The following is a 22,535-nucleotide window of genomic DNA, read 5'->3' as shown; positions in this document are numbered from 1 at the left end:
ACAGCTCAGAAGTTTTACAGTCATAGCAGGAGGGTGGAGTTTGTTGAAGTTGTGCGCCAGTCAACCAGGAAGACCTCAAGAAGACGCATTCACTTTCCAGATGCAGAGGAAAGGGGTAAGCACAATCAGATATACATGATTCATGTAATAGATCTTACTTTTATTACTGTCTGTACACCTGTTCGTTTATGTCAGCAGAGTGATGTCATACTGGCATGTTCGCGAGAGTATCTGTTGTTCCTCTCTGTTGTTCCTCTCAGCATCTGTGCTTCAACTCTCACGCATCTGGCGTGACACTCCAGATGCGTGAGAGTTGGCAACCCTGCCTTTATAATGCATTTCAGTGACAGCTTCTGACATCAAATGCGAACTTTCTTGCTTGAAATATCATGTTTCATAAAACTCTGAATAAGTGAAACAAACTGTTTGACAGCACGTTAGAAACGCTTCAAGATGCATACGGGTGTGTTTCTGTGCTCCTTTCTTCTAGGCTGGGCATCTTTCAGTCATGAGTAAGAGGAAGTCTTGTGTCCACAATGTTGTAAAACCTTCTAAGACTCCTAGGACAGATGGCAAAACACATGTTCTGGATGATGAGGAGGATAAAGTCCAGCAAGATCAGTCACTCTCTGCTTCCGTCAGTTTAGTGATTTCATGAATGCATAACATACCATCACTAAATGTTGTAGTGTCAGTTCCGGTTCAGATAACATCTTGTGCTGTTACAGAGTGTGGGAGACATCGGCGTGATAGAAAGTATCACTTTGAGGAACTTTATGAGCCACCATTTGCTCGGACCTTTCGAATTTGGACCAAACGTAAACTTCATTGTTGGGAACAATGGAAGTAAGTTTTTTTTTATTATTATTATTATCATTTTTTTAATTGGACTGAATTAATAAAACATTCATGATTTAAACTACCAGTCAAACACAATTTTGGAACTCTTGAAAGCATTTAAAATCATTTGTGCCTACATATGAGATGTTTAATAAAAAAAAAATGGTCTTGGGATCAAATTAAAAAACTGACCTACAATTTGCCAAAAATCAACACTATAAAAAACACTGAAGATTCATCTAAAAATAGGAAACCTCTATGCTAGCTTGTCCTATACTAAAATATAATTCACATCTGTTTTTATTGTGTTATACAATAATTATCGTGTTAGGTGGCACAAAATGTAAACATTTTTGTCACGACTACTTGTAGCAACTATCTGTACACTGAAATGCAAATAACTACATGTATAAATAGTATTTAACACTATGGTTTAAAAAGGCTAGTATTTATTTCTATATGTTCTTTATTTTTAATATATATTTTTCTTTAAAAAAAATGATAAAATGTGTTGTTTGGCTGGATGCTGATGGAAAAGTAAACAGAATACTATTGCAAAATACTTATAGCAAATAATGGGTCAATGTGTCCAAAAGTATGACTGCTAGTGTATAAATAAATGTTTCTCAACATTTTTGACTTCAAGAGCCCTTCTATCTAAGCTGATTTACACCTCGGGTACTCCTAAAAATACAACTATTCATTAAAAAACAATAAATACGATGTCAGTTTAATGGTGCACTTCTTTATTTTGTAGCATTGCAATTTAGATTATGGTAATATAACTAAATTCAAATCACTGTAAGATAATTTTTAGATTTTTAGACAGGTATAAAAACATACTCTTTTCTCAGTGCACTGTATGCATTTTTTTTTTTATGCCAATCTAAGCTGGGAAAAGTGCCATTCTCACAGCTCTTATAGTGGGTCTTGGTGGAAAAGCAACTATAACCAACAGAGGAACATCTCTGAAGGGCTTTGTCAAATATAAAGAGAGGTTCGTATATTTTAGAATGCACTAGTATCACTTCATTAAGATACTTTTTATTTTTCATAAGATCCTTTTGTTTCCAGTTTTGCAGACATTAAAGTGATATTAAAAAACAGAGGGAACGACTCCTATAAAGGTGACATTTATGGAGACAGCATCTGCATTGAGCATCGGATCACAAGCGACGGTTGCAGGACTTGTAAAATCAAGAATAAAACTGGTAATATCAAGACTTACTCTCAGGTCTCAGGTTATTTCAGAAATAGGACTTCCTGGTATATATTTAGACTCTCTATTTCTAGGTCATGTCGTTTCCACAAAGAAGGAAGAGTTAACTGCTATACTAGACCATTTCGGCATCCAGGTATTATTGGTGAAAAACTAAGTAAAGATATCAGCTCATATGACTTGCATGCTTTTAAGTGCAATCTTTTAGTTATTGAGAAGTAATTATTTTAAGTTAAACATCTAGTTGTTTTAGTATTCATGTTGTATAAAGTAAACCACACAAACATGTAATCGATTTATTTCTGTTTCTGGATTAATGTCATATTACAGGTTGACAATCCTGTTTCAGTGCTGAATCAAGAAATGAGCAAACAATTCCTGCATTCAAAAAGTGAAGCAGACAAGTACAAGGTGATTTATTTTTCATATATGTGACCCTGGAGCACAAAAGCAGTCTGAAGTTGCCGGGGTATATTTAAAGCAATAGCCAAAAATACATTGTATGGGTCAAAATTACAGATTTTTCTTTTATGCCAAAAATCATTAGGATATTAAGTAGAGATCATGTTCCATGAAGATATTTTGTATATTTCTTACTGTAAATATATCAAAACTTCATTTTTTTAATTAGTAATATGCATTGCTAAGAACTTAATTTGGAGAACTGTAAAGGCGATTTTCTCAGGATTTAGATTTTTTTGCACCCTTAGATTTCAGATTTCGGCCAAATATTGTCCTATCCTAATAAATCATACATCAATCTAAAGCTTATTTGTTCAGCTTTTAGATGATGTATAAATCTCAATTTTGAACTGAATAACTGAAGCAGTGTTATATGGCTGTTCACACTTTTTTTCCCTTAAGTTTTTCATGAAAGCAACTCTTCTGGAGCAAATGAAGAAAGACTACATTCACATCAAGCAGACTAAAGCCTTGACTCGCGAACAGGTGGAAAGACAAGAGGAGGTGATTTGTTAATTCATATTCAAGCATCATTATTAGTGTTTCTCATACTTAATCACCCATAATGCCTGTTTTACACATGCACTCAACACTAACATCACACATTGGCTGTATCTTTATACTTTTAGTGTCTTAAAGATCTCAGGCAGTTGTTTTTGCAAAAGAAAGAAAGATATGAGCGCTTGTCATCGCTTGACAATATGAGACAGACTCTGGAGGACTTGAAAAAGAAGATGGCATGGTGTTTGGTACGTGATTTAGTGCTTCATGCAGACGTGTGAAAAGTCACTTGCGTTAGAGAGTCTTTGTTCAGCAGTGTCTCTGTTTGTTTTAGGTGAGAGAGAAGGAGAGGCTTGTTGAACAACTGATGGAACAAATTGAAAAAGAAGAGTCTAATCATAAACATGAAGAAAAGCTGCAGCTCTGTCAGGTCTGTGTGTTCAACTGTATTGATCTGGCAGAACTATGTTTGTATTATGGTACATTAAAACTGTTTTTGTTGGGGTTGAAAGACGTGTCTAATGCTCAGCAGATCAAAAATTGAAGTTGCATGAACTATTTTCTCATTTCATTCATTTCTTTATTTAAATATATTCCTGTGATGCGCAGCTGAATTTTCAGCATCATTACTCCTGTCTTTAGTCTCACATGATCCTTCAGAAATCATTTTAATATGCTTATATGGAAAAGCAGACATCTTTCAAAAACAATATAAATCATAATTATTATGTTTTTGAGCGGCAGTGTAAAGTTTTTAACAGAACAACACGACTGATAGTGTCATATATGGTTTTTAGTAGCAGTTAAACATCATTAGGTGAAGTGTGTATCATCCAGATGTAACATTAGTCGATCAGACCTAAAAACTTATTTGCTTTTAAGAGCAAAGTTACCACTGCTGAAAAGAGACTGCAGGACATTCAGAAGAAGGTTTGCATGCTTCGAGAAGAGCAGGAGCGTCTGGCCGAGGAGAGCTGTAAGATGAAGGACGAGATTAAAGTCAAAACGAAAGCAAAGAAAAATCAGGAGGTGAAATTTCTTTCTTTTCTCTTTCTGTTAGTTACTGTTACAGAGTTTTTGCTCCTGCTCACAAATGTACTTTAATATCTCGAGCTATGTAATAGCTGCATTAATTTTAAATGAAAACATGCATATCTCTTCAGCTCTTTACATGTGAGCAACATTCGCTTGTTTGCAGTGTTATATTATTATTAAAGGAATGTCACCCAAAATTTGTTCTTCTATGGAATATAAAGAGACACATTTTGAAGAGCGTTTGTGCTTCTCTTCCCCAAGCAGTTGAAGGCATTAAGTGACCAGAGGTTATCATGCACAAGGACAAAAAATCTGCATAAAAGAGGATGATTCAACTTTTCAGGAACTGATAACCTAAATAACGACAGAAGACTTAAAATATAGCTTACACATTTTGTGCAGATTGTTTGTCAGCTCCAGTCATTTGCTATCATTGGATGGAAAAGAGAAGTGTGAACCATCTAATTTTGTGTTGCATGGAAGAAAGAAAATCATATGGGTTTTAAAAAGACCTGATGGAGAGTAAATGATTGCATGGTTTTAGTTTCTAAGTGAGCTACTGCTTTAAGTTGGCAGATTTTATAAAGAGGGTTCTTCTTGATTTCTAAAGAGTTTTTTTAGATTTTTAAAGTGCCAGTTTTTCAGGTGGTTTACTTCCGCGCTGAGAATAAGTTGAAGAACTTAGAAAAGGAGCAATGCCTTCTTCAGGACCGAGTTCACAAAATAAGTCATGGGTGAGTCCTTTTGTTAAGGGAACACCTCTAATTTTAGGCTGTTTATGTTGATAAGTTGTTTAACATCATACTGTGTGTTTGACTTGGTTGAAAACGTGATTCAAGTAACTGACTACGTAATTTGATGAGGTTTTTAGCAGTGGCAGAAGAAGCCATGAGTCTGAGCAAGCACAGCATCAAGAAAAAATATCTGCCTTCAAAAAGCAGCTGGAAAAGCTTGAGGACGAGTCCAGCGCTCTGAATCAAGAGATCAAGGACAAACAACAAGCTCTGCTTAAAGGAAGAGAGGAATATGATAAACTGAGGTAAAGTCTGACAGCTTTACTTCTTATGGCAGGGACACAAGGTGTATGCAAACATGATGGCCTTAATGTCATGTGGCACGACTTTGACTTGAAATTTAGCTAAAAAAAAAAAAAAAAACATTAGTACTGTCCAATGATTATTTACTTCCAAAATAAAAGTTTTTGTTTCCATAATATATTTATGTGTACTGTGTTTATTATGTATATATTTTGAAACTATTTACATGTGTATGCTTCTATATATATAATATATAAACATAACATATTTTTCTTAAATATATATACATGCATGTGTTTGTATTATGTATCAGGGCCGTGCACAGACCTTTTGAGGGGCATGTGCTGAAACTGAAAAAGGGCACCCCCCCCCCCCCCCTTTATATCAAGATTATTTAGTAAGCCTGCATAAAAGGAAGAAATGGTCACATCTTCATGACAAATTCAATAACACAAAATAATAGTCTCAAAAGCTTTAGATTTATTCACGATTAATAGCAACCATAATAATAATATTAGATAATTAGATAATATAGATAAACAGGGTTTTAAGGGCTTCTTTAAACCTAATACAACAGCAACCTTCTGTGAGCCATGTATCTGGCAAAAATTTGATACTGTGGTGGACCAGGGATGTTGGTCTCTTGAAGGTCTCTTATTCACTACACTTTCCCTAAAATAAGCCAGCAATGAAAAAATAAATAAAAATAGTGTGAAAAGTACAGTTGCAGTGAAAAGCATTTCTGAAGGATCACGTGACACTGAAGAGTACTGAACTGGAGTAATGATGCTGAAAATTCAGCTTTGATCACAGAAATTAATTACATTTTAAAATATATTCAAATGGAAAACAGTTATTTAAAATTGTAAAAATATTACACAATATTACTGATTTTGCTGTATTTTGGATCAAATAAATGAACCCTTGGAATGAATCATGAATTACATTCTGCATGATAAAATATAAAGATTTCAGTGATCTTCTGTAATTTTTCTTTTAGTTACTACTACATTACTGTAGTAAAACCATGTTTTACAACATTTTATACAGAGAGTATACAGAGAGTATACCATAACATGATTAGCCTAAATGTTAATAAATTAAGTGTATCAGCAATCATAAATCAAAGAAGAAATTTCTTAGAAATATGTTATCTAGGTGACGAGGATCACTCGTCGCTTTGTGTAAGTTCGAGTACGAAACAGCGCGGGGGCGCACCTGTTAAGATTTTCCGATGGTAAAAACAAATTATATGTTGTTGTATTACTTATCAATATATCGTTTTTGACCAGCGAATGTGTGCAAATGTGATTTTTTTTTTCTGTCCGTCATTAAAACGGCGACGGCGCCTGCCGCTGCCGGCATCACATTACATTTTCATCTAGGTTACAAACTAGTTTTTTTAGCTATATAGACGGAGCGCTCAGTTTTTCCTGTGGTAAAATGCATTTGGCCAAATTAGCATTTTATAAAAGATGAAATGCAACTGTGTGCACAGGCTATTTAAGTGTTGGCTATGACTAGATGGCAAATGCTAGCCCTCTCTCTCAGGCGACGTCCCACATGTCTCAGTCAGTGAGTCAGTCAGACATCAAATAAATAAAATATGAGCCTTTATAGACAGTGTTTAGTAGTACTTATTCAAACAACAAGATATTTATTTACCCTTCGCAAAACTTTGTTCAGCTCAGCTGGTGTCTACTGTGCGGCTGATGTAGAACTTCAGTTGATTCAATGAATATAGAGGGGGCGGAGTTATCAGCTTACTGACAGCTTGATGATCGAATAAGATTTACACAAGCTCGTTTTAAGAACTTTAATTTGGTAAAACAGAAAGACAGGCGTAAAGGGTGACCAATAGCATTGATTAAAAAAAAAAAAAAAAGGCACTTCGGAGTGTAAGGGCAAAAAGGGCATGTGTTCTGCACAGGTTGAGCCCTACCTGTGCACGTGCCTGTTATGTATTAAGAAATAGGGCCCTATTTTAACGATCTGAAACGCAAGTGTCAAAGCGCGAAGCGCAAGTAACTTTGTGGGCGGGTCTCGGCGCTGTTGCTATTTTCCCGGCGGGATAAATGGCTCTTGCGCCCGGCGCAAATCTAAAATGGGTTGGTCTGAAGTAGCTTCATTATTCATAGGTGTGGTTTGGGCGTAACGTGAAATAAACCAATCAGAGCGTCATCCAACATTCCCTTTAAAAGCAGGTGCGCAAGTTCCATTATAGATTGCTATTATTATGGCGTATTTACCAGGCGCACGCCAGGAGCGGTTCACAGCCGAGGAGACTGTTGTTCTTGTAAGAGCAGTGAAAGACAGAGAAGTTGTGTTGTATGGGGATGGGAGAAATCCACCCAAAATAGCGTCGGTTAAACAGGCGTGGGAGGAAATAGCCACAATTGTTTCATCGATTTTTTTTCCTGGTTCTTGACGGACAAATCAATTTGTCAGATGTCCTTATATACATATATGACCTCAAACAGGTCTGATCCTTAATTACTACAATTAGCCTGAATAATTTGTAAGCTAGATGTATGCCTATTTTTTCACATCTTCGTGGCACACCACAATGATTTCCGTCATCTCATGTGTTAATATTTTTTTAGTGTAACAATTTATGATTTGCAAAAATAACTGTTGCATCTGTGTAGATTACATGAGCAAAGTGTATGCGCCGTTGTGCACGCTATACATTATGGTCAAGCATGCGCCCTTAAAATAGCATAATGAACAACGCGCAACGCGCCACTGACTTTAGGGACCCTGGGCCCTATCTTGCACCCAGCGCAATTGACTTTGTACACCGACGCATGTGTCATTCCTATTTTGCACCCGCGCAAAGCGCGCTTTTCCCTCCACAGACGCACGTCGCTAAACTAGTGAATGAACTTGCGCTCCCTGGGCGGTTCAGCGCAAAAAAAGGAGGCGTGTTCCGGCGCAAACAATCCCTGGTGCTATTTTGCTGTTCCATTAAACAATTGCGCCACTGACCAGAAAAAACCTAGTCTAAAGTCAGTGGCGCGTTGCGCGTTGTTCATTATGCTATTTTAAGGGCGCATGCTTGACCATAATGTAGTAGCGTGCAAAACGCGCATACACTTTGCTCATGTAATCTACACAGATGCAACAGTTATTTTTGCAAATCATAAATTGTTACACAAAAAAATATTAACACATGAGATGACAGAAATCATTGTGGTGTATTTTGGGTGGGTTTCTCCCATCCCCATACAACACAACTTCTCTGTCTTTCACTGCTCTTACAAGAACAACAGTCTCCTCGGCTGTGAACCGCTCCTGGCGTGCGCCTGGTAAATACGCCATAATAATAGCAATCTATAATGGAACTTGCGCTCCTGCTTTTAAAGGGAATGTTGGATGACGCTCTGATTGGTTTATTTCACGTTACGCCCAAACCACACCTATGAATAATGAAGCTACTTCAGACCAACCCATTTTAGATTTGCGCCGGGCGCAAGAGCCATTTATCCCGCCGGGAAAATAGCAACAGCGCCGAGACCCGCCCACAAAGTTACTTGCGCTTCGCGCTTTGACACTTGCGTTTCAGATCGTTAAAATAGGGCCATAGACTAGGTTTTTTCTGGTCAGTGGCGCAATTGTATAATGGAACAGCAAAATAGCACCAGGGATTGTTTGCGCCGGAACACGCCTCCTTTTTTGCGCTGAACCGCCCAGGGAGCGCAAGTTCATTCACTAGTTTAGCGACGTGCTTCTGTGGAGGGAAAAGCGCGCTTTGCGCGGGTGCAAAATAGGAATGACACATGCGTCGGTGTACAAAGTCAATTGCGCTGGGTGCAAGATAGGGCCCATAATGTTATGTATTTAAAAGCGTTTATTTTGGATGCGATTAATCGTGATTAATTGATTGACAGCACAAATTTTTTGACATGAAATAGCTACAGTAGAATAAGTAAAATAAATATTTAGCATTTTGAAAACTGTTCAGTAAAAGTTTACTGAGAGTAAAATGTAATAACTTTAAATATAGACTCATCTGTACATGATCTTGCTTTCGATAAATTACAGTTTTAGAGTTTTTATCATTTTTGGAAAGCATGGAGGAAAAGAGCATCCAGGTCTCTCTGGAGTCCAGACTGAAGAGAAAGAAGCAGCTAATGGCCAGCAGATCCAACAGACTGAGACGCTTCGGCGATCACATGCCAGAATTGATGGAGTCCATCAACAAAGCCTTCGCTCAGGGCCGATTCATCAAGAAACCTGTGGGACCTATAGGTGAGAGGCCTTCCGTATCTCCAGATTATTCACACAGAATTACTCCTAATCTTGTTTTCAATCTTCACCAGGTGCATGCATCAGCCTAAAGGATCCCAGTTTAGCCGTGGCTGTGGAGAGTTGCGTACGAGGTTTAATTAAAAGCTTTTGCTGTGATAATTACAGGGACGAAAAAGTCCTGCAAGGACTGATGTCCTTATACTTCCCCAGAGGCGGCAGGCCTCAGATAATCGTGTGTCCATTCACTTACAGAGTTTATAACCTGCAAGGCCGGTAAGAAATGTCCAGAAATGGATCCAGAGGTCTTATAAGGGTACAGTAAACATGATGTTTCTACGTGTTCTTGTCAGTGGAGTCCAGCATCCTGAGTTTCCATCTGTGCTGGAATGCATCAATGTCGAGAACCCAGTGATGACAAACTGTCTGATTGACATGAGGGGCATTGAGAGCATTCTGATTATCAAAGTAAGTTGTGAAGTAATAGTAATAAGTAAAAGCATTTATAATAATATGTAACACAGGGTGCACATTTTTTCTTTTTTGCATTCAGCTGATTAAGAATTGAGTAAAACGACCTGTTTTTCATTATAGTTTAATGTTCAAAAGTTTGGGATTTTTAAGGCCAGATTTACTAAACAGGGCAAATTAAAAAAAGTGAAAAAAAACAGCATTTGTTTAAAATAGAAATCTTTTGCAACCAACAACACTACAGTTAAAAAGCTGGGTCCATACATTTTTATTAAACTTATTTATTATTATAATTTTATTAAATTAATAAATTATTTTATTCTGCATTGATATGTTCAATAAAAAAAGTGATAGTAAATAATTATACTTGTACAAAATTCCCTGCTTTACGCATGCGCGAGTCCAGACTTGTCCAGACTTGTCTGGTGCATGCGCAAAAGTTTTCAGTTAGACGCTACTGTCCAGCATAATAGTTTGATACGGAGTTTCCCTGGCTTTATTCCTTTAAAGTCTGTTTTTTTCCTTTGTGTGGTATTGCTGTGCGTTTATAACTCCGTAAGTAATAATATTTATTATCATAGTAGATGTGTTTCAGAGTGTGTCATAGCGTAATTCAGTTTATTTTACCTCAGGAAAATAATTGCATCAATATAAGTACCATAGATGTAATCCTCACGTATATGACGAATTTATTTGTTTATTTGCAATCAAAGATGCTTATTTATTTGTTTAAGAGCATCGCTTGTCATATGTGTCAATGTAAATATTTATTTAGTCTCTGACCAGCATTTTAATAATTATTACAATGAGCACAGCGGAGCGCTAGAACAGCGCGCGCACACACAGTGTAATTTGACACCACTTGTAAGCAGCAGCAGTCCCGGTCTGCTAATAAAGCTGCATAAGTGTTCAAATGTGAAAATAAGCTCTTGTTTATTTTGTTTACTATTTCATCAGACAATTAGTTCTATGTAGAGTTCCTATATCATACAGTATATTGTTTTATCTTTGCATCTGTCATTTCTCATTTCATATTATAACATGTATATTTATCATCTTTATTTGTTTTCTGACAGAAACCACATTTTGTGCATATTCACACAAATAAACATTCAGACTTGACATGTTCACTCTGGAGTAGCTGCAGTTCTTTCTAACCGGAGAAATAGGCCAGCTGAGTTCCAACCACCCAACTGCGCACAGAATATCCCACAAATTGGTCCTTCGAGCCGGATCGGGACATCAGCTGCGCTATGGCTACATCCAGAGATTATTATGAGGGAGAGCAAGTACCAGATCCTCATCCAAGTCGTACTCGGCGGGTACCCACCTACTTGGAGGATTATGTGCTTGATTATCCACATCTGATGCATGCTCATCCATCACCAGCAGATGGCACTCAAGGAATACCTAATGTAAGCCAGGACCCATATAAGGGCTATATTACTCCTCCTCCCTTGGAGAGAGACTTTGAAGGTGGAAACCTGCACCACTTGGAGGCACGATGGAGAGATTTAAGCAGTGAGATGAGAGAGCTTCAGATCAGAATGGACAGTGCTAGACAAGCATCCTTCGCTTCTAGATCTCCTGTTTATGCACATTATAAGAGCATTTCTCAGGCTGAACTCAAGAACATGGGATTACAACCTTCTATGACTGTAGCATCATCTCCACACTATGAGGAAACACTCTATCATGAGCCCCCTATGCAGCAGCGCCCACAATCAAGCATGCAGCCAAGTAATATAGCTCGTGTAGCTTCTCTGCCAGGGCCGAAACCTCAAAGGCTGCTTTCTGAACTCCGACGGGCAGACTCATGGCCTCCTACAGCTGCCCAGCCTGCCCATCCTCAGATACAGCATCAGCCAAGCCTGATACAGCCTGCGCCTTCTCGTGTGCAGCCCCAACGTCAGCCAGTTGCTGCACAATCTGTTCCAGTCTCACTGCCGCCACAGTACCAGCAGACAGTGCCAGCTCCAGTTCAGCCTGTGCCAATTCAACCAACAATGCATCTGCATCACCCTTTTCAACCACCACCTCCTCCTCCTCGGCCTGGACCACAATCCCAACATTATCATCCTACAAACAATGTGACGCCTGGACTGATGGAGATGGTCATTGCTTCTTCCTATGGCATACCAAAACCAAGGCTGGCAGTATTTTCATCAGGGAAGGAAAGTGATTTCCTGATGCTCAAGAAAGGGTTGGACAGCGTCCTTGGCCCACACAGACATTTAACAGAGGACTATAAGTATCAAGTGCTTTTGGATCACCTACATCTGCCTGCTGCTTACCAGGTAGCTAAGAGGTATGTCAACAGCCCATATCCTTACACCAGTGCCATGCAGGCTCTTGAACAGAGATACGGTCAACCAAGACAATTAATTCAGAGCGAGCTTAGAGCAATCCTTAATGCTCCAGCTATTCGACCAGGTGATGCACAGGGATTTGAAGACTTTGCAGCAGCTGTTAACACACTTGTGGGCATGTTGAACACAATGGAAGGGCCATCTAGATATGAGCTGCAGTGTGGTTCCCACGTTGACACTTTACTGACCAAACTTCCTGTCAGTTACAGAGACTCATTCATAGAATACTGTCTCAACCAGCACATCATCATGAGTGGCAGTTCTAGAACTTATACATTGTCAGAATTTTCGGAGTGGCTGGAAAGGAAGTCCCAGGCCATTCAGATATCTCGACGGGTAACAGGGCCAGTGCAACCAGAAGCCTTTCGGCGAGAACAGAAATTCCTTCCTCACTCTAAAGCCAAGTCAGCCACAATTCTCACAGGCAGTGAACAACCTCAATCCATCAATTTGCCCTCTAGCTCATCCACAGGATCTAAAATGGCAGCTACAGCTAAAAAGCAGGATCGCTTTAAGCCCTTTTGTCCCTTCTGCAACAACCATGAACATTACCTCAATGCTTGTCCAGCTTTTTGCAGGTTGAACCACACTCAAAGGGGAAGCTGGGTGAAGGACCACAATAAATGCTGGAGGTGTGGACGAGGTCACAAACCAGACAGCTGTACTCTTAAGAGAGCGTGTTCTACATGTGGGGGACTCCACTTGCCCGTTCTACATGAAGTTGCAGTTGCTGTGGAGAATCAGAGCATACTAACAGTGAGCACAACCAATTCTCAAGTTTACTTGGATCAAACCAGTCACTCAGGCAGAGTCATGCTGAAAGTAGTTCCAGTAAGACTTCGCAGCGGCAAAAGGTTTCTGGACACTCATGCAGTGCTGGACGACGGGTCTGAAAAAACAATCATACTACCTGCAGCAGCCAAACATCTGCATTTAAAAGGACCTGAGGAAGTGCTGGCTCTTAGAACAATAAGACACGACCTTGTTCACCTGAGAGGTACCACCGTCTCCTTTGAGGTATCAGCTCTGTCACACCTGAATGTAAAACACCAGATTCATAAAGCTTTCACAGCTGCAGATCTTAATCTTGCTGAGCAGTCTTGTCCAGTAGACACGCTGAAGAGAAGATATGGACACCTCAGGGACATTCCTTTACAAAGCTTCACCAAAGTACAGCCTCTGCTGCTCATAGGATCAGATTATCCGCAGCTGATTACACCAAACTGCCCAATTCGTATGGGTCCGCTTGGTAGCCCTATAGCAGTACACACACAGCTTGGCTGGACAGTGCAAGGACCAACAACCTTTTTCCAGCAACCCTCAAACATAAGCTCATGCCTTCACACCACATTCCTTTCACCTACACAAGAGTTACGTCAACATGTGGAGCGACTGTGGCAGCTTGACATACTGCCATCAAGGAACGAAAAAGAAGTAGTCCGTTCTAAACAAGATAAAGCTGCACTTGCCATGTTGGAACAGAAAACGGTACAAGTAACAGTTGATGGTGTGAATCGCTACGCTACTCCACTGCTGCGAAAAGTGGATGCACCCAAATTTCAGGCTTCACCAAATGCTGTCATGGCTCTTTTAAGAGCCACAGAACGCCGCTTGATTAAGGACACTAACCTGGCAAATGTGTATAACAAGGAGATTCACAAACTTGAAGAGGCTGGCTATGCAGTCCGAATAACCAGTGCAGAAGCAGCCAATTCCACTGAGTCATGGTTTGTTCCTCACCACATTGTGCACCACAATGGCAAAGACCGTGTGGTGTTTAATTGCTCTTTCAGCCATCTGCAGACAAACCTAAATGACAATCTACTGCCTGGTCCCACCCTTGGTCCACCACTGCTGGGAGTCCTGCTTAGATTCAGACAGCATGCTGTTGCCATAAGTGGAGACATACGAGCCATGTTTCACCAGATCAGACTGCTACCTGAAGATCAGCCACTGCTCCGCTTTCTTTGGAGGGACATGGAAAGAGAGCGCACCCCTGACATCTATGAATGGAGAGTATTACCATTTGGGACAACATGTAGTCCATGCTGTGCCACATATGCTCTCCAGAGGCATGTCAGAGACAACACTGAGGGCAATGAAGAGGTAGTTGAGTCTATCCAGCAGTCTTTCTATGTGGACAACTGCTTACAGTCACTTCAGTGTCAGCATCAGGCTAAGAAACTCATTGACAAAATGAGAACATTGTTGAATACTGGTGGGTTTGACATAAGGCAGTGGGCTAGCAATGTTCCTGATGTGATTGCTCACCTACCCTTCGAAGCAAAATCAGAGGGCTGTGAACTGTGGTTGTCAGCTAATAAAACTGATCCACAAGAGTCAGCACTTGGATTGATGTGGCACTGTTCACAAGACACTTTCAGTTACAAACACAGACCTGTCTCTACAAATGGTGAAACCTCAATGAGAACTGTTTATCGCATCCTGGCAAGCCAGTATGATCCACTCGGATACATCATACCCTTTACTACAAGGGCCAAAATTCTGGTTCAAACATTATGGAAGAGGGTTGAAAGCTGGGATGAACCTCTACCAGCTGATCTCCTTTCAGAATGGCATGCATGGGAAGAAGAGCTTCCAAACCTACAAAAAATAACAATACCTAGGTGTTACACACCAGCATGCAACAACACATCCTCTACTCTCGATATACATGTCTTCTGTGATGCTTCAGAGAAAGCATATGGCTCTGTGGCATATTTACGGGCAGAAACGGATGACTCTATCCAAGTTGTGTTTATCATGGCGAGGTCACGCGTGGCACCTAAGAAGCAACTCTCTGTGCCACGCCTTGAACTCTGTGCAGCATTGTCTGGGGCTCAGCTTGCCAAAACACTGAACTCCGAACTTACTCTTAACATCAGACAGACAGTCATGTGGTCAGACTCAACCACCGTGTTACACTGGATAAACTCTGAGTCATGCACCTACAAAGTTTTCGTAGGCACACGAATTGCAGAGATTCAAGACCTTGTTGGATGTGAAAACTGGAACTATGTAGATTCAGACAACAACCCTGCTGACGATATAACCCGGGGTAAGACCCTCACAGATCTGTCCCACACCTGCCGATGGAACCAAGGTCCAGAATTTTTGCAACAGTCTCCAGACCACTGGCCTATCCACCCCTCAGTGCCAGTGGAAGACTCAGATGAACTCCGCAAATCCAAATTCTGCGGTAATGTCTCAATCAATCATACCTCTTTACCTAATGTAGATAACTGCAAATCATGGGACAACCTTATCATGACCACATATGAGTTTCTGCATGGTGCTGCAGCACCCCCTATGTCTGCCACAGACCGCATAGAGACTGAAATGGCTGTACTCAAACGTGCACAGACTGAAAGCTTTCCTGATGAAGTACATGCCCTTCAAGCCAACAAACCTGTGCATTCAAACAGTCGATTAAGTTCCCTTGCTCCAGCATTAGACCCTGATCTAGGCCTGATTAGAGTTGGTGGTAGATTACGGAAAGCTGCAACACTACCAGAGGATGCACTTCACCCTATTGTGCTGGCACCAGAACACCCCATAACCAAACTGTTAATCCAAGATTTTGATAACCGCCTGATGCATGCAGGTCCTGAAAGAGTCTTCGCTGAGTTAAGACGAACCTATTGGGTTCTCAGAGGCCGTCAGATGGTCAAAAAGCACCAGAGACAATGTGCTGAATGTAGGAAATGGCGTGGCAAGCCTGTTATACCTAAAATGGCAGACATACCAGTTTCTCGTCTGAGGATTAATCAGCCTCCATTCTGGTCGACAGGGATGGACTGTTTTGGTCCCTACGTGATCAAAATTGGCAGACGGCAGGAAAAGAGATGGGGCATAATATTTAAATGTCTCACTACAAGGTGTGTACATCTCGACTTGTTATGCAACATGGATGCAGATTCCTTTTTATTAGCCCTCAGACGCTTCATAGCAAGAAGAGGAAAGCCCTTTGAACTTATCTGCGACAGAGGGACCAACTTCAGAGGGGGAGAGCGTGAGCTCTCTGAAGCTTTCGCAGAAATGGAACCATCCCTCCGAGAGCAGCTAGCCAACCAAAAAATTTCCTTCATATTCAACCCACCGCACGCGCCTCACTTTGGAGGAGTATGGGAGAGGGAAATTAAATCTGTCAAGGCTTCCCTCCAAGTTGTTCTGAAAGATCATACCTTCTCAGAGGAAGTCCTGAGTACAGTGTTGATCGAGGTGGAGGGTATCTTGAATTCAAAGCCCCTGGGGTATGTATCGTCTGATATAGCGGATCCAGACCCGATTACCCCCAATTTGCTGCTTATGGGGCGGCGAGATGCTTCCCTACCTCAGGCTGTCTATGGACCCAGTAATCTGCTTGGACGGCGTCGCTATAGACACAGCCAAGTGATCGCCGATCACTTCTGGACCCAGTTCCTCAGAAACTACCTACCAAGTCTTCAACTTCGACAGAAGTGGCAGAACATCACACCAAACCTAGCAGTCGATCAGGTTGTATTGATTGCAGATTCCCAACTTCCCAGAGCCCAATGGCCTGTCGGAAAGATAACCAGAGTCCTACCAAGTGATGATGGTGCAATCAGAGCTGCTGAAGTGGACATTAAAGGCAACACATACATCCGCCCTATGGCCAAACTGATTGTGCTACCAGAAATGCCTGAAGATTAGCTTGTAGCACCAGTCGCTAAGCTGGACATTTTGTGGAGTTACAAATTTCCTGTGTAAATTTGTGGGGCGGCTGTACAAAATTCCCTGCTTTACGCATGCGCGAGTCCAGACTTGTCCAGACTTGTCTGGTGCATGCGCAAAAGTTTTCAGTTAGACGCTACTGTCCAGCATAATAGTTTGATACGGAGTTTCCCTGGCTTTATTCCTTTAAAGTCTGTTTTTTTCCTTTGTGTGGTATTGCTGTGCGTTTATAACTCCGTAAGTAATAATATTTATTATCATAGTAGATGTGTTTCAGAGTGTGTCATAGCGTAATTCAGTTTATTTTACCTCAGGAAAATAATTGCATCAATATAAGTACCATAGATGTAATCCTCACGTATATGACGAATTTATTTGTTTATTTGCAATCAAAGATGCTTATTTATTTGTTTAAGAGCATCGCTTGTCATATGTGTCAATGTAAATATTTATTTAGTCTCTGACCAGCATTTTAATAATTATTACAATGAGCACAGCGGAGCGCTAGAACAGCGCGCGCACACACAGTGTAATTTGACACCACTTGTAAGCAGCAGCAGTCCCGGTCTGCTAATAAAGCTGCATAAGTGTTCAAATGTGAAAATAAGCTCTTGTTTATTTTGTTTACTATTTCATCAGACAATTAGTTCTATGTAGAGTTCCTATATCATACAGTATATTGTTTTATCTTTGCATCTGTCATTTCTCATTTCATATTATAACATGTATATTTATCATCTTTATTTGTTTTCTGACAGAAACCACATTTTGTGCATATTCACACAAATAAACATTCAGACTTGACATGTTCACTCTGGAGTAGCTGCAGTTCTTTCTAACCGGAGAAATAGGCCAGCTGAGTTCCAACCACCCAACTGCGCACAGAATATCCCACAATACTCTTAACTCTTAATTCATCAAAGAGTTCTGAAAAAAGTATCAAAGGCTAAAAAAATTTTTTCTATTGCACAGCCTTTTAATAAATCAGCATATGAGAATGATTTCTGAAGGATCATGTGAAGCTGAACACTGTAGTAATGATGCTGAAAATTCACTGGAATAAGTTATAGTTTATGTTAAAGTATATATAAAAAGATAAAATGCAGTCTATCTATATATTTAATTCTTAGATATTATTTTGATATTTAAAATGTATATTGTTTTTGTTTTTAAACAGGAGAACGCTCGTGCGAGGAAGGTCATGCAGGGGTCGCGACCCCCAAAGAATTGTCGTGAGGCCTTCACTGGAGATGGTGATCAGGTCTACACCAATCGCTATTACACAGCTGAACATGAAGTACTGGCCCAGTATCTTGGTGGAGACCCAGAGGCAGAAATACGGCAAGTGTCTCTGTTTGTACCTGGAGCAAGTTAAAGCTGGCACAGTGATGATAATTCATGCAAACCCTTGTGGAGCCCAGTTCTTTAAGGCATGATCCGAGGCAGTTATACTTGAATGTACTGTATGTGTTTATCTCTACTGATTTCCAGTCTAGTGGACTCCGAGCTGGAGAACAATCGGGCTCAGCTTTCACGGTTCCAGCTTCACTTGGGCTCTGTGAAGAAAGACATTCAGTTCATGGAGGAGAAGCTGCGGAGTGTCATCATGGCCTGCAAAAAGAATCAGGTATTATCATATTATCATATCATGGAGTCTAGATTCATGTCCAAACATATCTGAATACAGTAGTTGATGCTGGCTTTAATTGTTCTTTTCTAGGAAAGTATAAACAAGGTTAAAGCTTCCATAACCGAACTTAAGAACATTGAAGAGGCGCATGCTGAAGACGTCAGCTCTCTGGTGACTTCTCCATCAGTTTTACCAGGCAAACGTTGATGTTTATTGTTTTTTGACATGGAATAATAGCGAATGTCAAATGTACAGGAAGAAGAAGCAGAAGAAAATGAACAGAAGATGGAATCGGAGAGGAGAAATGTGAAGGAGGCCCAGGATGAGTTAAAGAAACATGAGACGGCGCTTATGAATATTAATCAGAAATATAATGATGTGAAAACTAAAGTGGAGCAGCTCTCAGATGAGAAGGAACAACTGAAGGTGAGAGACAGCGCTGGACGATCAGTACGCTCAGCTCAGATTAAATATTTTACATTTGAGATTTTAATATTTACATTTTTTGGTTTCTTAAAAAAAAACTGTCAGTGGTATATCAACTACTACAGGATTCCCACAAATTCATGGACAACCTGGAAATTTTAGAATTGTCATTTTATGCTATATATATATATATATACACCAGTCAAAAGTTTTTAAACATTAAGATATTTTATGTTTTTTAGAGAATTCTCTTTTGTTCACCAAGCCTGCATTTATTTGATCCCAAATACTGTACAGCAAAAACACTAATATTGTTAGATATTTTTATTTATTTATAATAATTGATTTATATTTTAATATATTTTAAAATGTGATTTACTCTTGTGATGCACAGCTGAATTTTTATCATCATTACTCTAGTCTACAGTGTCACATGATCCTTCAGAAATTATTCTAACATCCTGATTCGCTGTTTTAGAAACATCTATTATTATTATTAATAATAATAATCATGATAATAATAATATTTAAAACAGTTGAGTACATTTTTTTCCAGGATTCTTTGATGAATAGAAATATCCAAAGATCAGCATTTATCTAAGATAGAAAGCTTTTATTAACATCATACACTATACCATTCAAAAGCTTGAATTTTTTTTTTGAATTTTTTTGGGGAGGGGGGGGGGGGGTTATAGAAATGTATACTTTCAAATAAAAATACAATAAAGTGATAATAAAGACATTTATATTGTAAACAAAATATTTCTGTTTCAGAAAAATACTTTCTATTCATCAAAGAAACCTGAAAAAATTATTCTCTGCTGTTTTCAACATGATGACGATAATGAATTATTTTTTCTTTCTTTCTTTTTTACCAGCAAAGAATATAAGAATGTTTTCTGAAGGATCATTTGACTGGAGAATTGATGCAAAAAAGCATCACGGTTCTCACGGAAATCACGGTTATTTTAAATAGCAAACATATTTCAAAATTGTACTGTTTTTGCTGTACTGTGGATCAAATAAATTCATGCTTGGTGTGCAGAAAAGTCTTCTTTAAGACACATTCAAAACACACACACAAACACATAGTGTTTATTGAAAGATGGATCTGTCTTGAATAGGAGGAGCAAGTTAAGGCAGAGGCTGAGTGCAGTAAACTTGATCAAACCTTGAAGATCTTAGAGAAGAAACTTGAGGATCATCAGGCTACTGTTCAGGCCATGAAAGAAGATCTGTCACTCAGAGAGGAAGAAACACAGGCAATCACTCCTTTTCATATCATATAATCTCATATAGAAAACTCCTTAATAAGAAAATGTGCCTATTATTTTCATCCAAAGAGCAGTATGATGAAATCTTGCACTTGCTCATTGTTTGTTGCTTTGAAGGATTGGGAAGCCAAAGCCAGAGCCATCTGTCCTGTGCGACAGCAGGTATATCAGAGTGCCAGAGGCATTGATGCTGAAATCACACGCCTGCGACAAAAAATCAGTACAGAAGAGAGCAGCCACGGAGACAAGGAACGAGTTATCAGGTGTGCACAGCTGGTTTTATTCTATTTCTTTTTTAAGTATTAAAATGAATTTTCACTATTAAAATTATTCGGACTATAAGTCGCACTGGACTGTAAGTCGCATTCATTTAGAACCAAGAGAAAACATTACCGTCACCATCCGCGAGAGGGCGCTCTATGCTGCCAGAGATGCTGTTCAGTGTAGACTACAGGAGCACTGAGCAGCATAAAGCGCCCTCTCGCGGCTGGAGACGGTAATGTTTTCTCTTAGTTCATTTCTCTTGGTTCATGTCAAATTAATTTTGATAAATAAGTCGCACCTGACTATAAGTGGCAGGACGAGCCAAACTATGAAAAAAAGTGTGACTTATAGTCCGGAAAATACGGTAGTTTAGACTTGGCTCAGCTGTTATAATATTTTTTATATTTTATATTTTATTTTTAAGAAAGTAGTTTTGACTGTTAGCTTATTTCATGTGATATTTTCTTTTACTATGTTTTTTTATTAATATTAATACATTTAATTACTTTTTTTCCGCTCATTTTGACTCAGTTTGGAAGAAGCATGTTAGAGATTTAAAAAGCATAAATGTGAAGCCTATATTTAATATAGCTGAAACAAATGACTGAAGAATATATATTTTTCAGAGAGTACGCAGAGGCTCACAGTAATTACAAAAGCAAGTCCGGCCAGCTGAGGGATCTCAGGAAGTTTATTGATCGTCTGGACCTCATCATGACTGACCGTCAGGACCGATGCAAAATAATGTGACGGTAACTTAGCATAACACTGTTACGTCAGAGTTGTGTTTCTGTTTAAAAGGTTTCCACTCCTGTTCTTCAGGTTTGAACAGTCTGTTTTAAATGGTGTTTCCAGGTCACTTTCTCTGCGGTGCAAGCTGTACTTCAACGACTTCATGATGAAGCTGAACTGCTGTGGCTCGATGATGTTCGATCACAGCAATGAAACTCTGTCCATTTCTGTAAGCTACCTTTTTTGATCGAGGCTGCAATTATTTTATCATAAATACAGTTAAATTAATAATATTATGAAATATTATTTCAAATGCCGATTTGCTGATGAAAAAACATTATTATCAGTTCTGACAACAGTTGTGCTGCTTAATATTGTTGTGTAAATTGTGAATATATTTTCAGGATTCTGTTGTATACCTAGTGTTAAGTGAGCACACAACATCCTTGGTTCTTTTGTGATGTATGTTGCTTGTTTCGGCTTAGGTGAAACCCCCCGGTCAGGAAAAAAACAACGTTAATGACATGCGTTCCCTGTCGGGAGGCGAGCGCTCCTTCTCCACCGTCTGCTTCATCCTGGCACTCTGGGAGATTACAGAGTCGCCCTTCCGGTGCCTCGATGAGTTCGACGTGTTCATGGTGTATACTCTTGCCTGTGTGATTACTTTACTGAAGACATTTGATATGTCAAACATTAGTATTTTACATAGGATTTTTTTTTTTTCCTTTTTAAGGACATGCACAATCGCAGCATTTCGATGAACATGCTTGTGGAACTTTCAGAACGTCAGCATCAGCGACAGTTCATCTTCATCACCCCTCAGTCCACCAGGTAGAATATACAAGTTATTACACGTTTTATGGTGAAACTCACTGAAACCTGTCTAACTTACCCTAGTGGGGGTAAAACTAAAATGTGTATTTTCATACCCTGCATCTGTGCCTTTGTTAAACTATTGTTAAAAGTATTTTTAATGTGAACAACTAATTTTGGACCTAATGTACTTTAATTATGTAGTGCTGAGGTTCAACTAAAGATACGCTTAAGCATATTTGATTTTGCTAAAGTGGAACTATTGCAAGTAAACTTTAAATATCTTGCATTTAAAGACTGATATTTTACAGAGATCATGTAATCATCAATGGTGATATTAAAACACATTTTAGGCAAAATATTAAGAAATGTGCATCGAGCAAAATTCTTTTTTAAATACTACAAAATAAAGTGTAATATGTCGATTTGAAGTATACTTAGTTTGAAATAAAGGTATTTTAAATTATGGCATAGTTTTTTGTTGTCGTTATTGTTGTCGTTTTTAATTATGGGAAACCC

General features: G+C 39.2%; 2 protein-coding genes across 3 annotated transcripts; both read left to right on the top strand.

Moving 5' to 3' along the window:
• Positions 1 to 67: 67 nt before the first annotated feature.
• Positions 68 to 21,729, top strand: LOC127976324 (structural maintenance of chromosomes protein 6). Its single transcript, XM_052580679.1, has 25 exons — positions 68 to 115; positions 491 to 637; positions 729 to 846; positions 1,732 to 1,837; positions 1,915 to 2,051; positions 2,134 to 2,195; positions 2,390 to 2,470; positions 2,924 to 3,025; positions 3,151 to 3,270; positions 3,357 to 3,452; positions 3,905 to 4,051; positions 4,703 to 4,791; positions 4,929 to 5,096; positions 9,167 to 9,345; positions 9,417 to 9,618; positions 9,696 to 9,810; positions 18,055 to 18,218; positions 18,369 to 18,504; positions 18,598 to 18,678; positions 18,763 to 18,933; positions 20,058 to 20,195; positions 20,325 to 20,470; positions 21,098 to 21,223; positions 21,327 to 21,432; positions 21,689 to 21,729. Exons 1-23 carry the CDS (start codon positions 101 to 103, stop codon positions 21,219 to 21,221), a joined length of 2,844 nt encoding a protein of 947 aa, XP_052436639.1. The 5' UTR covers positions 68 to 100; the 3' UTR covers positions 21,222 to 21,223; positions 21,327 to 21,432; positions 21,689 to 21,729.
• On the top strand, positions 10,201 to 17,918 carry LOC127976323 (uncharacterized). Of its 2 annotated transcripts, none has more exons than XR_008157767.1 (2): positions 10,201 to 17,114; positions 17,636 to 17,918. XR_008157767.1 is itself a non-coding variant. In XM_052580678.1 (2 exons), exon 2 carries the CDS (start codon positions 11,067 to 11,069, stop codon positions 16,854 to 16,856), a length of 5,790 nt encoding a protein of 1,929 aa, XP_052436638.1. In that variant the 5' UTR covers positions 10,201 to 10,368; positions 10,890 to 11,066; the 3' UTR covers positions 16,857 to 17,917. The 2 variants fall into 2 exon arrangements, 1 of the variants encoding a protein (XP_052436638.1); XM_052580678.1 differs by having other exon boundaries at positions 10,201 to 10,368; positions 10,890 to 17,917.
• Positions 21,730 to 22,535: the final 806 nt, after the last annotated feature.

This window comes from Carassius gibelio, chromosome B17, assembly GCF_023724105.1.
Source record: "Carassius gibelio isolate Cgi1373 ecotype wild population from Czech Republic chromosome B17, carGib1.2-hapl.c, whole genome shotgun sequence".
Taxonomy (NCBI): Eukaryota; Metazoa; Chordata; class Actinopteri; order Cypriniformes; family Cyprinidae; genus Carassius; species Carassius gibelio.
This window is presented reverse-complemented; position numbering and strand designations above follow the sequence as displayed.

Excerpts from the sequence above, each read along its gene's own strand:
- LOC127976324 (XM_052580679.1), top strand. Across the intron at positions 3,026-3,150 it reads AGGTGGAAAGACAAGAGGAG|TGTCTTAAAGATCTCAGGCA; the intron begins GTGATTTGTTAA and ends TTATACTTTTAG. Across the intron at positions 3,453-3,904 it reads AAAAGCTGCAGCTCTGTCAG|AGCAAAGTTACCACTGCTGA; the intron begins GTCTGTGTGTTC and ends TTTGCTTTTAAG.
- LOC127976323 (XM_052580678.1), top strand. The coding sequence starts at position 11,067 with ATGGCTACATCCAGAGATTATTATGAGGGAGAGCAAGTACCAGATCCT.